General features: G+C 40.7%; 2 protein-coding genes across 2 annotated transcripts; one reads left to right on the forward strand and one right to left on the reverse strand.

The window, feature by feature from the left end:
- Window positions 1-4,556: 4,556 nt before the first annotated feature.
- On the forward strand, window positions 4,557-8,183 carry LOC124703614 (uncharacterized protein At4g06598-like). Its single transcript, XM_047235839.1, has 5 exons — window positions 4,557-4,665; window positions 5,070-5,720; window positions 6,536-6,611; window positions 6,705-6,831; window positions 7,631-8,183. The coding sequence occupies exons 2-5, from the start codon at window positions 5,083-5,085 to the stop codon at window positions 7,822-7,824; spliced, it is 1,035 nt and encodes a 344-aa protein (XP_047091795.1). The 5' UTR covers window positions 4,557-4,665; window positions 5,070-5,082; the 3' UTR covers window positions 7,825-8,183.
- Window positions 8,184-8,932: 749 nt separating this feature from the next.
- Window positions 8,933-13,763, reverse strand: LOC124699740 (DNA-directed RNA polymerases I and III subunit RPAC2-like). The gene is made up of 3 exons (XM_047231989.1): window positions 13,579-13,763; window positions 12,369-12,445; window positions 8,933-9,397 (listed from the first exon to the last, which is right to left on the reverse strand). Exons 1-3 carry the CDS (start codon window positions 13,677-13,679, stop codon window positions 9,249-9,251), a joined length of 327 nt encoding a protein of 108 aa, XP_047087945.1. The 5' UTR covers window positions 13,680-13,763; the 3' UTR covers window positions 8,933-9,248.
- Window positions 13,764-14,019: the final 256 nt, after the last annotated feature.

The following is a 14,019-nucleotide window of genomic DNA, read 5'->3' on the forward strand; positions in this document are numbered from 1 at the left end:
ACATCCTAGACAGCACCAATTGCAGTAGCATCTCTGGCTTGATGAAGTCATTTCCAACTGTTGGCATCCACCAGTTTTGGAAAGATTGTCATCTAGCTGCGTGATGGTCTGACAATTAAATTGACGAAGTACTATCAGTCTAATGCAGTATACTACCTCATTTGATTTTTATGTTACTCTTAGTATTTTGATGATGGCCTGGGTACTACATGCTTGTGCATTTGCATTTGCTTGTGCATTTTCTTTTTGCCTGATATTTTATTCAGTTCTCAACACTGTTTTCCGCTCCTATACTTTGTGATCCAGACCCAAAATTCCTTGATTGTACAAAAGAGTATAAACAATTTCAAGTCGACACGGCTCCGAGCCAGGAATGGTTTAGTTTCCACACGGGCTGCTTGAGTGGAAGCCTCGAGCGGCGCAGGGGACGTAAATGCGCAGATCTATTATGTGCGAAATAAATAAAAATTATCTGTTCATTGTACATCTTCAATCATGTTCTCGTTTCGTTATGTATATAGTTACACTGAAATCACACCTTTAAGTACTAGTTAAGGGTACATGCTTCGCATGATGAGACAAATATGTGATCCTTTTCTAAGCAAGTTGAATACATAAGTGCTTTCTCCTAACGCATGCCTAGACAGTATGATAATCACACGGAATTCTTGTGAAAGTAAACGCGTGAACATAAATACTGATTTGTTTTATCAAAAAAATAAATACTAAATTGTAAGCATCATGCTTTTTTACTATGATGAGTGAGAGTCGCTACGCTCAGTAATGAAAAATAAGTGCACGGATCATCATTCTATTAAAAAGAAGAAACATCAATGCCTTACCCCTTCGTATCCAAAATAAAATAGTACTCCATCCGATCTAAAATACGTGTCTAAAAATACATTATATGTAAACATGTCTTATATTATAGATTCACTTATTTTTGAACAAATATATTGGATCAGAGGTAGTTGTACACATTTGCAGGTTCGTAAGAGAACATACAATCGCCTCCATGTAATTATACATTTTTTAACTTTTTTTATTAGTTGCCCTTTCTCATCCAATCAATTATCCCCGCTCATGTACCTAGGCTGCATGCCTTTTTTGTCTTCGTGTTTCCTGGTCGCTAGTTTCAAAACAAATGTTGACTGCTGGGTTGCTACTGTAGTACTGCATCTGGTCTCGCTCACGTGATGTAGAGAAACTTCTGGAGAGCCTGGCAGAACCACGACCATATAGAAGTATCTAGAGAGGTGGCAGGGTAGAGGTGGGTGAGCGAATCCCTTCTTTGCTGGCCGTTAGATTGGCCTATCGGATGGCATACATATTGCCACGAAGCTATCTACTTAAAGGTAGCAAATGTGAGCCGTTTGATTGGAACGATCCAACGGCCTACGTGATTGGATATTCGCACACTATATAGGAGTATAGAAAGCAGGGTACTAAAATTTGCCGAAGGATAAGCAAATGGAATTTAGTGGTACTTCAGTTGGCATATCACTTCCATTCGGAATAATATATGATGAGGTGACGCGTAATCCCTTCCTTTGTAACTTGAAGCTAGTGTTCAATTATGTAAACCAGATATTTTAGTTGTAGAACACCAATGAGGTAAATTACGTATATATATTGCCGTTCAAAGGCTACGAGATAAACATATAACAATTAGTTTTTATCATTTTACCATTTAAGCTTAAGTCTTGCATGCAAAATGTAGACATCATCTGGTTTTTGCTTGGGGATTTTGAGAAAAAAAATTAGATGCTACTGCTAATTTCCGATGATGTGAAGCCACTTGATGCTTTTGCAACAAAAATATGTGGTCTACCTTTACCTTCCTTGATGACAGTTCTTGTTCTATTAATCTTGAAAATTCCGCATCAAATACATCTCCATTCGAAAACTTCACTTTTGTGAGGAACGCCTCTTGCAATGTTTTTTCTCTGAACATTGAGTTTTGTATGCACCGTTTATTTCTATCATTACATAAATATGTTTCTGCATTGGATATTACATGACTCTATGAAGAAGTACTATTTTGGATTTGTTCACCAGTGGCATAGATTTTCTAATGAGCAATAACCTTGCTAGGGGGTATCTTTGCAAAATGGAATGTCTACTAACCAATGTATCTTCTTATCTTCGTGATTCTTCCTACCGGTGCATGAACACCTTTATGTTGGAGTGTTGCTTTTATGCATATGCTGCCGAGTTAAATATTTTTATGGAATTGCATTTGAAGCAAAGTAAATCTTATTGCTCTTGGAATATAATGCAACTATCCTTTTCTATACATGTGAATTTCTTTATGTATTATGTTTACATGTGGCAAAACAGTGGCATCGATCTAACTAGTGTTTCTAATTTATAGTGTCATCATATCAATTGCTTCTTCCTTCGTCTACTGCGCCCGCTTTCATCGTCCATGTCTTCTCTCGACATGTTCCACGACATCGATGTACCATTTTGACACACAATACTCATAACCTGTCTGTCATCTCCTGAGGGCATTCACTAGCTTGCCTCCATGATAGCTGGCCCAACCTCGAACCTTAACTCGGCGGTTGCGGTCACCGTAACCGCAACCAGGAAGCGAGAGGTGATGATGCCGCCGAACACAAAATTAGATGGGGGATTGGTGAACAAAATTAGAGGAGAGGGAAATCAGACTAGTTTAGAAAAAAATATTGATTTCTGAATAGGCAAACATTTTTCTAGTCCAGCAAGAGAGCTTTTCTTTTTTATTCACTGTCCAAATAGGCCAACGGGCTGATCACAAAAGAGAAAAGCATAGACAAGCAGGCCACGAGGGCAAGAATAGAGAGGAGGACATAGGTAGGGGCATAAAGACAGCAGGACACCACCAGATCGTGGCGTGGTCGCAGCTGGAACCTGAGCTGTCCTGTTGGTGGCATGAGTTGTTTTCTGTTTTCCGTTTGCCCCCACTACCCAATATGGGCTGCACTTAAACAACGCCATCCAAGCTGTTTTTGCCACATGCACCAACAGACCAACTCCATTGCTAGCTCATGGACATTATTTATTTTATTTCTTTCCTTTATTTTGTCAAAGATTATTTCTTATTTGCAACGGGAGATAATCTAAATATCGCTCGCGAATTTCAGAATTAAACTGACCCACAATCGTATGTGTTCAACTTTAACCATAGCAATAATTTAGAAGTCGCCGGTAGTCTCTATATAGCAAATCATCCACATTTGCAGGTACATGTCTTGAAACCATAGTAATATAGAAAATTAAACTGAATTACATTGGCAATAATCTCATCTTTTTGCGTGTTTTAGGGTATGCCTATACGACACGTGAATCCATTAACACTATTCCTAATTATGTATAACCATCAATATACGGAAACCACAGTTATACACCGAGCTACATGTAGTTTGGTATTTATATTCAAAATCGCCAGTTTAAGTTTTTAAAAAAATTGAAAATAAATCTTGATGTAGACAATGTTGTGATCCACATACATGCAAAATTTTAACTCGAAATACCTTATATTGTGGGATGTGAAAAAATGACAAAATCTGATATCTATAGTAGTGAACAGTCCAAGATTTTAAAACATGAAAATCTGTCAGATTTAGTTATTTTTGTGCAGCCCACAATATAAGGTATTTTGAGTTGAAATTTTGCACGTACATAGATCACAACACTGTTTACATCAAAATTTATTTTCAGATTTATTAAAACTTTAAAATATTATTTTTAATTTTCAAAAAATATGTATAGCTCGAGCTACAAAATTCCACACTCCATCAATATATCCTTACAAGGCAAACATCTAATAACGAAATTGTTGTAGAAAATAGTCCGAACATAGAGATCCCATTTGTGAATGAAATGAAACAACTCATTTGCTTAATAAAAGTGTCCATTTTTATTACTGTACTTTTTTTTTCCGAAACATAGTACATACGTAATGCTCACAAATACATACATATACTCATCTCCGTGAGCGCACCCACATACATTTTATCTCTATGAGCACGTCCAAGATACTAGTCTAAAAAATTAATCTAGCGAGTCTTAAGATTGACGAAGCGACCACAAACGTCTCATTGTCGACGAAAACATCGGCTCCTAATAAAAGAAAATTCTGACTTTACGAGACACCACTGCTCTCTCTGTCCCGGCTCATATGGCTTACGCGTATTCTTAGATTGCAAATTTAATCATGATAATATAAGATACATATTACAAAACATATATTATTAGAAAGATCAGATGTTCATTTGACATGGCTACACCTGGGTACGCAGAGCAATTACCTCTCTGGCCACTAGTATCGGCCACTCGTTTCCCCACATCGAAGACAATAATTCTCATCGGAATCTCTCACCGTTGATCCCTGAATTGACGGCTGCTTTTCACCCAAAACAAAAATTTGTCGCTGTTGCATTATTATAAAAACGCTAACGTGACACTATTTAATTGATATTTTTCTCCCCTTCACTATACAATTTCTCCACCCGTCTCCTCCCCCTCCCTCTCCCGTCCTCCTCATCTCTCCTCTTCGTCGTAGGCTCTCTAATCCCCTGAAGATTAGCTCTGATATACATCCAAACAGTTGCGGATTAGTACAAGGGTTTGGTAACGGCAATTGGGGGTTGGGTGGCCGGAGGAATCGCCGCCGAATTGGTGAGTTTCTCTCTTGGTGGTGGGGGTTTGGTTCTTCCTTTCTACGATTCTTGGTGCCGCCTTGCCCGTGGTCTTGATCCGCCTTGATTTGTACTGTATTAGCTCGATTCTGCCGCGTTTCGTCTGCCAAATTATATCTTCCAGCTCGGTCCTTATGCTTAGCTCGGATCTTGACCGCTTCCTGGTACAATTGGATGCTTGCGGTCGAAGAAAGATTCGAATCTTTGACGCGAATTCGCCGTAGAGGAACACGACTCGAATTATTTTGGCATAGCATTCGCTGAGATCTGTGGGTATAGCTGTGAATTGGACCGCCTTGATTGATGCAAGCTCGTGTTCGTTTGGTGTTAAATTCGCTCAAATCTTGAGTTATCTCACAGATTTGCTTTTTTTGCCGTGTGCAGTTTGGTCGAGCAAATGATGATGGCGAATCCGAAGCTCCAGAAGCAGGCGCTGCTGCCCCCTCGCAGCCCGTTCCCGACGGTGGCGTCGCCGTACGCTGACCACGGCCCGATCTCCAGGCCACAGGGTGCCGCGCACCACCGCTTCGGTCATGGCCACGGCCATGGGCACCACCAGCGCACCTCGTCTGAGAGCATCATTGAGGAGCAGCCGTCGTGGCTCGACGACCTCCTCGACGAGCCCGAGACACCTGTGCGCCGTGCCGGGCACCGCAGGTCGTCGAGTGACTCGTTTGCACTGTTTGATGGAAGTGCTGCATCTGGCTCATTTGCCAATAGTTTCGAGGAGATGGGCGGAGGAGGGCAGGCTGCGCCATGGGGCGGCGTGCAGGAGTACTATGCCAAGCCAACCTCATATGGGAGGCCCCAGGGCCGGCCGTGGGAGCAAGGCATGCCGAATTTGGCAGGTTACAGGCCAGGCCCGCCGATGCCGGTGAGGGAGAAAGTTGGTGGGCATCACGGGCCACCGAGTGGGTTGAGGGATCATGAGCATGCCATGGACAAAAGAGCTCTTGATGAACTTGGGATAGAGAGGAAGGAGGGTGTGCTGCCAAAGTACGCACAGTCCGAAGCGGACACCAAGCGTGCTAAACAGTGAGTATACTTCTGCTGCATGATCTATCACTTCCAAGAACTACTATCCGTGCTAGATTTTAAAATTGAGAACCATTAACGTTGATAGCCCGAGCGATTTACTGACGACATAACAACAGAGCCAGCTGTTTTCTATAGGTTAGATTAGAATTTAGAATTGCATAAGTTAGAGAAATCCTCGATTTTTCCCCTAAAAAATAACACTATTACTAAGAGGGGCCAAAGTATGTAATACTAGACAATTCATTTGGATTTTAAGTATTTGTTTTTACCATATGGAACCATAGGGAAAAACCTTACGGTATAGATTTTTATATTATAAAGGTAAAACCAACCTCACACCCAAAAAAATGGATTTTAAGTATTAACAAAATGATATGCATGTACTTAGGAGAAAATGGAGGAAGCCCTGATCCCTGCCAGTCCCCATCCACCGCTGATGGTCACACCTAATAGAGAAAATATTTACTTATTTCATTAGTTATGGTGCATTTGATCAAGGTCACACCGGACATAATGGATATATTGTCCTGTGGCAATATAAATGCAAAAAAACATTTGATTTTTTCCCTAAAAATTGCTACTTTATGAGTGAGTCTTAAATTGGAATGTGACATTTGCAAAAAGCCTCGAGGGACTCTGCTCTGTACATTGCTTATCTATAGTGATCGGAATTAGGGTGCTATGATTTCAAGATTTTGTATTTTTCACCGTAGGGCATTTCAATATTACCAACCTGCAAGTTTGCGATAGCATGGTTGAACATTTCCAAATTTTAATGCATCTGATTATTTTTTATATCATATCACTTGCAGGCAATATGCGCAGAGGTCTCGTGTTCGGAAGCTCCAGTATATTGCAGAGCTTGAGGGTAAAGTCCAATCATTACAGGTAAGCTCATGGCAACAAATGGTTTTTGGTTTCTGTTCCACGATTCAGTGTTGTATTTGACAAATAGAAAATATTCATCTCTGGATAATGCAGTCAGAAGGGATAGAAGTGTCTGCTGAAATGGAGTTTCTTAATCAACAAAATATAATGCTAGACTTGGAAAATAAAGCCTTGAAGCAAAGGTTGGAGAGTATAGCTCAGGAGCAAGTAATTAAACGTGGTAAGTATGCTGACCTGTATTTTTATTTTCTTATTTTATAGAATTTTCTACACAATTTCTTCTGGATAGGAGAAATATGGAACTACTGTTAAATATAGACGGTGCTCAAATTCAGAAGAGATGTCTTCACTTGGTACTTTCTGTAAAAAAAGTCTGCTTGAACTTTAGGCCGAGGTTGCCTTAGAAAAGTTTGATACCAAACTTTACTGTTCTAAATGAACTTAAACAACAGCTAATATTTGTTTATTGTTCTAAGACCCAATGAACCTTGAATTTTACAAGTTAGAAACAAATTAGGTTCCAGCTTGGTCTTAATAGGTTGGTACGTGGACCTTAGCAAGCCTTGGAGAGTTTACAAATAGCCTATCTTTCTTTGACAATTTCTCGAACATATCAGCGTCATGGACAACACTGATGGAACCAATGGTTGCTGAAATTCTAAATGCACAAGTATATTTCTATTAGACTTTCAGTTAAACTTCTGTATATTCATGTATATGATTTGTGTAGCACTATGGGTCCATTCACATTTCAAATACATCCTGTTAAAAAAACATTTGAAATACATAGTCAACATTTATAATTAACTTGTCGCAACTTCTTTATTTCAAATAATGAATTGCTAGCTAAAGGACTCATTGGTAGCCTAAGGAGCTTTCATTTCCTAAAAGAAGTTGAGAGATTGATGCCTTAGTGAGAAATTTGTGATATTACACAAACATCTTTTGTGCAAGATTCAGTTTAAATTTCTTTACTGAAAGCTGAATAACATCTGACCATTTCCCCTTTAACATTGCAGTTCAACAGGAAATGTTTGAGCGGGAAATTGGCCGTCTCAGGTCGTTGTATCAGCAGCAGCAACAGCCACCGCAACCTGGTACTCTTGGTCGTAGTAACAGTAGAGACCTTGACTCGCAGTTTGCAAACATGTCTTTGAAACACAAAGACACCAACTCTGGGCGCGATACCATCTCTGGCCCTCTTCGTACTTAGTTGTTTCAGCCTTTTGTTCTTGCGTGTTCCGCATCAGTTGCCACCACTCCCTAGACCACCTGTCTGGTGGCTGTGAATCTGCACCAAGAATCCTTAAAGAAAAAAGCATCAGGAAAGGAGGAGCACACTTGGAATCGTGTCCCCGTCACTTGGTGAATAACTCTGGAAAGGCTATAACCGTGGATCTGATCTTTCATTCTTTGGGAATATGCACCTGGCGGTCATCCTCAACTCACTGCGATTGTTGATGCTCGACCAGTCGGAGGTGTTTAGGGTTTTCTTTGTAGTCGGATGCTTTTCATGCATCGTTGTACCATTTCGGATCCTAGGGTTCTCATTTGTTCCCGTGGTCTTGTTTCTCTATGCCATCTTCTTCATGCATCTTAGCTTTTATTTGCATTTAGTCCGCTTTGTCAACGGAATGTGGAGCACTAGTCAGTATCTGATACAGATGCTTTAAAATGTGCCACATCCTGACATCTTTCAGAATTCAATAAGCTATTTGCAGACTGATGTTCAAATGCTGCAACTTTACTGTGAAATTCCGTTATGCCATCTGTTTCATTTGATACGCTTGTTAAAAAGATTGGTATCACATTTTCTTGTCTTGTATAATGGAAAGCCACGTTGGCAACACGTACGAGTTAATCACCCGTCGTGATCAACTCATGCAATCAAATTCTACTGGGCGACAGATTGGCATGAAGATACCGAACAATTTGTGCACCGTGCGTGTGAGTGTTATAGTACAGTAGTAAGTTCAACTTAAAATTCACTGTGAGTTGGAAGAAACACAGGGACAGTTTCGTCCGGATAACTTCTCTTCGCATTTGATTTATCATTCCTCATGATAAAACGAATTTTGTCTGACATTTTGTATAGAATTAATGTTTTCGTACTAGTAATTAGAAACAGATAAATAGATATTTGGAACGAAAGCAAACAAATTTGCCAACAGAAAATATGCTTTTGTCCCAAGCAAATCAGCATATTACAATATACTAAAGTGATGATGATATTTTCTACTCCCTCCAATCCATAATAAGTGTCGCTGATTTACACTTATTATGGATCAGAGGGAGTATGGATTTTACACATCATTTCAAAATTTCCTAAGGACTGGAACCACAAATTGTACCATCTGTCGGTTCTGGAATCCAACAATACAGCATTTTAGTGCGACTACTCTCTCAATCCCAGCCGAAATCCAGCTCATTATAAATTCATAACAAACTGCAACATTTCAGTGTTCAGCTAACAAAATCAGTAACAGTACATGGACAAATCACAGCTTTAAAACCAATGTCCACACATCGCTCGTAGATAGACACCTTAAATGGCAGAAATCACAGTTGATCCGCCTTCTGATGATAAGCTGGTTACACATCGTCTTGATCCTGATGAATAGGGGGTGCCGCAAAACTTCATTGCTGGTTCGAATCAACATCCATTTGTTCTGCTGGCATGTTTGATTTAAAATCAGCCACTGCTCTGTCAAAAGTCCCTCTAACATGCTGCCCCATCACCATCAAGTCCTGTAAAGCATCTTTCATTACATCCTTTGCTGGATCTCCTGAAAAATAACAAACACACATCAGAAGTGTGAGCACTTTCTTTAAGGGATTAGAAGAATAAGGAATCTGGGAAGTAGTTAGTGGCAATGAGATGGTAGCAATAGTTTTGGTACTCGAGTTGAATTTACTCTACAGAGACATCGGTTTAACTATACGGTTCATGGAGTAAAGACGAAGACCTAACAAGCTACCCCAAACACATTGCAACATCCTACTATATGAAGATAGATTTTAATTATACGGTTCATGGAGTAAAGTGTAAAGATGAAGATCTAACAAGCTAGCCCAAACATATTGCAACATCCTATATGAAAATAGATTTACTGAATACTAGGGCTTGTTTGGTTCATCTCCTGATCCTCAGCTATAGCAGCCAGAGCCAAGCCAAACTCTCTTGGCTGCGTGTTTTTTGTGAATTCGGCTCACATGAGTGGAGCAACCTGCAGCTTATTTTTGTGGACCTGAATGAATCAGGCCATCCGTGTTTGTCCATGAAATCCACGTGTGTTTATTTGTTCTGCCGATTCCTAAGATCTCTGTGTGTCTGCGTTTGCATTCACGTATTCACCAGGCCAATGGTTGTTTATGTACTGAATTATTGTCGATTCATGGGGTCCAGTATGCTTATGTGTTCACGTATTCATCAGGCCAATGGTTGTTTATGTGCTGATTTATTGTGGATTCATGGGCTCCAGTATGCTTATGTGTTCGTGAGATTCATGTATTTTGCTTGGATCAGTTAAACTCGTTACCTGCTACTCCCTCCGTACCATAATATAATATATGGGTATATTGGTTGTAATAACATCTTATTATGGGTCGGAGGGAGTACTTTCTAATGCGTGTGTAAGCTCAGTCTAATTACAGAGGTCCGTCCTGATAAAGATGTCGCAGATTTGTCTAAATTTGGATGTATCCAGACACTATTTAGTATATAGATACGTCCAAATTTAGACAAATCTGCGACATCCTTTTCGATACAGAGGAGTACTAACTTTCGCGAGAGGCGAGGGAGGAGCGTGTGTAGGCTGTGCGCACCATTTGCAGGGCTGAGCCATATCAAGAATACGCCTAATGATGCATGAGGTTGGACCTGAAAAACATGAAAAACACAACATGCAGCTTCACCATCGTGGCCAAGAAGAAGCACGTTGAGTGGAACTGCGAGAGGTGCCACCAAGGAGAGTCCAAAAAGTCGATGATATCTCCAAGGGCAACAATCTCAAGAAAACCATGGCTATCCTGTCCGCGCTCAACCATGCCACCAAACAATAAGCCGCTCGATCAATTGCCATCATCCATGATCTTCTTCAGGTTGTTGCCCTTGGAGATGGCATCAACTTTCTTCGTGGACTCCCCGTTGTGACACCTCTCAAGTTCCACCCCACGCGATTCTTCTTGGCACGGGCAGCAAGAAAGATGACGCCGAGAGGCAGGAGACGTGGAAGGGAATGGTGGCGGAGAGTGAATGCAAGATATATGTGCCTCTTGGCGCTAACCAGTCGTTCCATGGGTATATAAGTACAGGCAAAGCATGCACCAGTGTCTGGTGACAGACCAAGCTACTAGATCTGCATGCCGCAAGTACCGGCCAGCCATACACAGGAGTCACCAACAAATGGTGGAACGCCCACCTAGCTATCTGGCTTGTCTAAACTTAGTTAATGAACCTTGTGAAACTGAAGGTGTTGGACGTGTATGAGGAGCGCCTGACCAAGTCTAAGTTAAGGTATTTCAGCTTTAATAATTTTCCGCATCTGTTGCTTCGACTATCTATGTATTAGTGGCTTATGTGTCCTGAATGGAAATGAGAATGGAGTGTTCTAATATCAAGAACCCGCAGCGAAACTGTCAAGGTGATGCCACAGGGATTGAGTAGGGGACACAGTATTTTGGCTCATAGGTCTAGATGCACCTATTATGAAAATTACACTTCAAATATACTTCAAAATGCTAAAAAATTCGAAAAAATCACATGTGTACATCAGGACATTATACGTTCGCACACACAGTTTGACAGGGAAATAAGTCATTTTTGTGGCATGTGTAAGAGAGACAAAAAAAATCTATGTTGAAAATCTATTTTGGAGCATCAAAAATTTTCTTTTCCGCACATGCCATACAAAATGAGTTTTTATCACAAAACTTTGTATGCGAACACCTGGATATCTTTTTCGAAATTTTTAGACATTTTGAAATATATTTTATGAGAGGTAGGTTCTGAGGCGAAGTGGATTTCTGTTGAGCATGAACATAATGAAGAATGTTGCGTTGAATAGCTTCAGCCGCAGGAAAAGAGCGCACCCAATAAAGCATCGTGCTATATGTTTAAGGTGTAGCGCTATTGTCTGATAATCCTGGCAACATAAGCACTACCACATCTGCAGTGATGAACTGATGATACACGAGTAGGGGGGTAGCGCTCCCTGCTACATCACCCCTTTTGAAGTCAATCTTTGTTCAGCTAAATCAACTTGTTATTTCTAGATGATTGTCCTAATGTCAAGCCTAAACACAACCAAAAGAAATGACCATATCATCTAGTTAATAATTGGTTAACTGCTAGAATATGTATGTCTTGTTGTTGCCGAATTTCCCGTACAGTGTGCAGACAGAAAACAAGGGTATCATGGTCTATGTGACCACAAAATTATTTTCTTGTATTTATGGAGCTAATGTACAGCCATAAATTTTATTTGGGCTGAATCTAGATTCTCAAAGAAGAGTATTGGAGAATCAGGAGCAGGGAGCTGAAAAATAAGGATCCTGAGCTCTACCAAACAGGCTACAGGGCCTATCTATTAGAAACCAAGTACCTACTCGAGATACAACCGCATTAAGTAGCACAATGAATGCGATTCTTTCCATTTCATTCAACCAGCATTAAAAATAAAGAATGTATAAAAGCAACAGTTAAGTCTGCTGGGAATTTCAAATGAAATATCAGGATAATATGACACAATACAGTACCTGTAGTCTGAACTCTTATGTTGACCTTCTTGTCAGCAGGATGAGGGATGCTATATCCACAAAATGCCACCCTTGGGCTGTGGATAGAAAATGGAATCAGAAAGATAGAAATGAGAATCTTGAATTCATATATTCACATTTGTTTCTGGAAATTGAATGGTATTTGTGAGGTTTTAGCTTCTGGTAGAAGTATAACTGAAGACCGTCGACACCTTTGCGAATTCTACCAAACAGAAACAGTTAAGCAAAAGAATATGACTTCTGATTACACATATCAAGAGTTCCACTTGGGAGTCATAGATATTTTCTATTTATTCAGAATTGTACTAGAACTAGTGGTCCCATTAACATCAGACGGCCATCTGCGAGGGGGAAAAGAAAATGCCAAGCAGAACATGTACCTGAGTTTATCAACAAACGCCAAGATGTTTGATAGTCTAATATTGGGCCGTGTAACTTACTATGTGATACTATGTTGATCATAACAAAGTTTATACTCCAAATACATGACCCTAGATTAACATCATTTGACAATTATATCAACAGATCAAAAAGGTTGTTTCATCATATGGCCTAAAGCTTTTTTTTTTCTCTCTCTCTTAGTTTTTGGTGATGAGAAAACGAAGCGGGAGAAACTGGAGTATTATCACCATGCCTAGGTAATCAAATAAAAGTAATATACTCCTCAATAGCTGCCCAGGAAAAGAAAAGCCAACAAGACAAGTTATTTCTGTTGAAGGCTCATTACAGCAGGATTCACATAGCTGCAAACTGGCGAGGAACAGGATCAGCTGACAAATACAGTTCATGGTAAAGAATCATTGGCGCAGGGACGAAGGTCCTAGAAAACATGCATACTTAGCCCTCTCGCCCCTTGCTCTCATTACATGCAGAAAACATCAAAACCTTGGTCAACAGATGGCATATTATTATTCGCAGTTTGCGTTGAACAGGATGTACAGTTGATCTGTGCCTCTATCCAAGCATTTTCGCACTAAATTTGATATTTTCCATTGACAATCCATGTCAATCTTTGGTTTTTACTGTATCCCACATCGCAAGAAGCTAGAAAAACAGCCAGCAGTCTAGTACAAGAACACGATTTCTCTTCTCTAAGCACGCATCCACCGTAGGACTGTAAACACCCCACAAGTAGAGCTGGAGTATTTCAGAAAACGGGAACGGAAGGAGATGAAGAAGCGTCACTCACTCCTGGTTGAGGACAAATCTGACGGAGTTGGCGAGGGTGTGATCCTCCTCCATAATGGAGAAGGTCGACGAGGTCGAATCCGTGACCGAACCGTGCTCCATCGCCGCCTCCCGCGGGTCGAGGTGGAAGGAGAAGGAATTTCTCACGAGGGATGCGCAGGAGGCGAAGGACCGGGGGTTGGCTGCGGCGGCGGCGGCGGCGGCGGCGCTGTGGTTGGGAGTCGGGAGGCAAGCTTTACGTGGTAGCAGTAGCAGGGGCCGGATGCCGTCGGATCACGACCTATGTAGCCCAACACGCATAAGGTCAGCTGCCACGTCACCTGGTAGTGAAACGCGGATGTCTACGACTGACTAATGAAGGCTGATTGATGCCCACTTATTCTCACATGCTAAAAAAATATATAGAAACGGGACAATTTGTAGGATTGAGTTGTTATGTTTA

The sequence above is a fragment of the Lolium rigidum genome, chromosome 3 (genome assembly GCF_022539505.1).
Source record: "Lolium rigidum isolate FL_2022 chromosome 3, APGP_CSIRO_Lrig_0.1, whole genome shotgun sequence".
In the NCBI taxonomy this organism is placed as follows: domain Eukaryota; kingdom Viridiplantae; phylum Streptophyta; class Magnoliopsida; order Poales; family Poaceae; genus Lolium; species Lolium rigidum.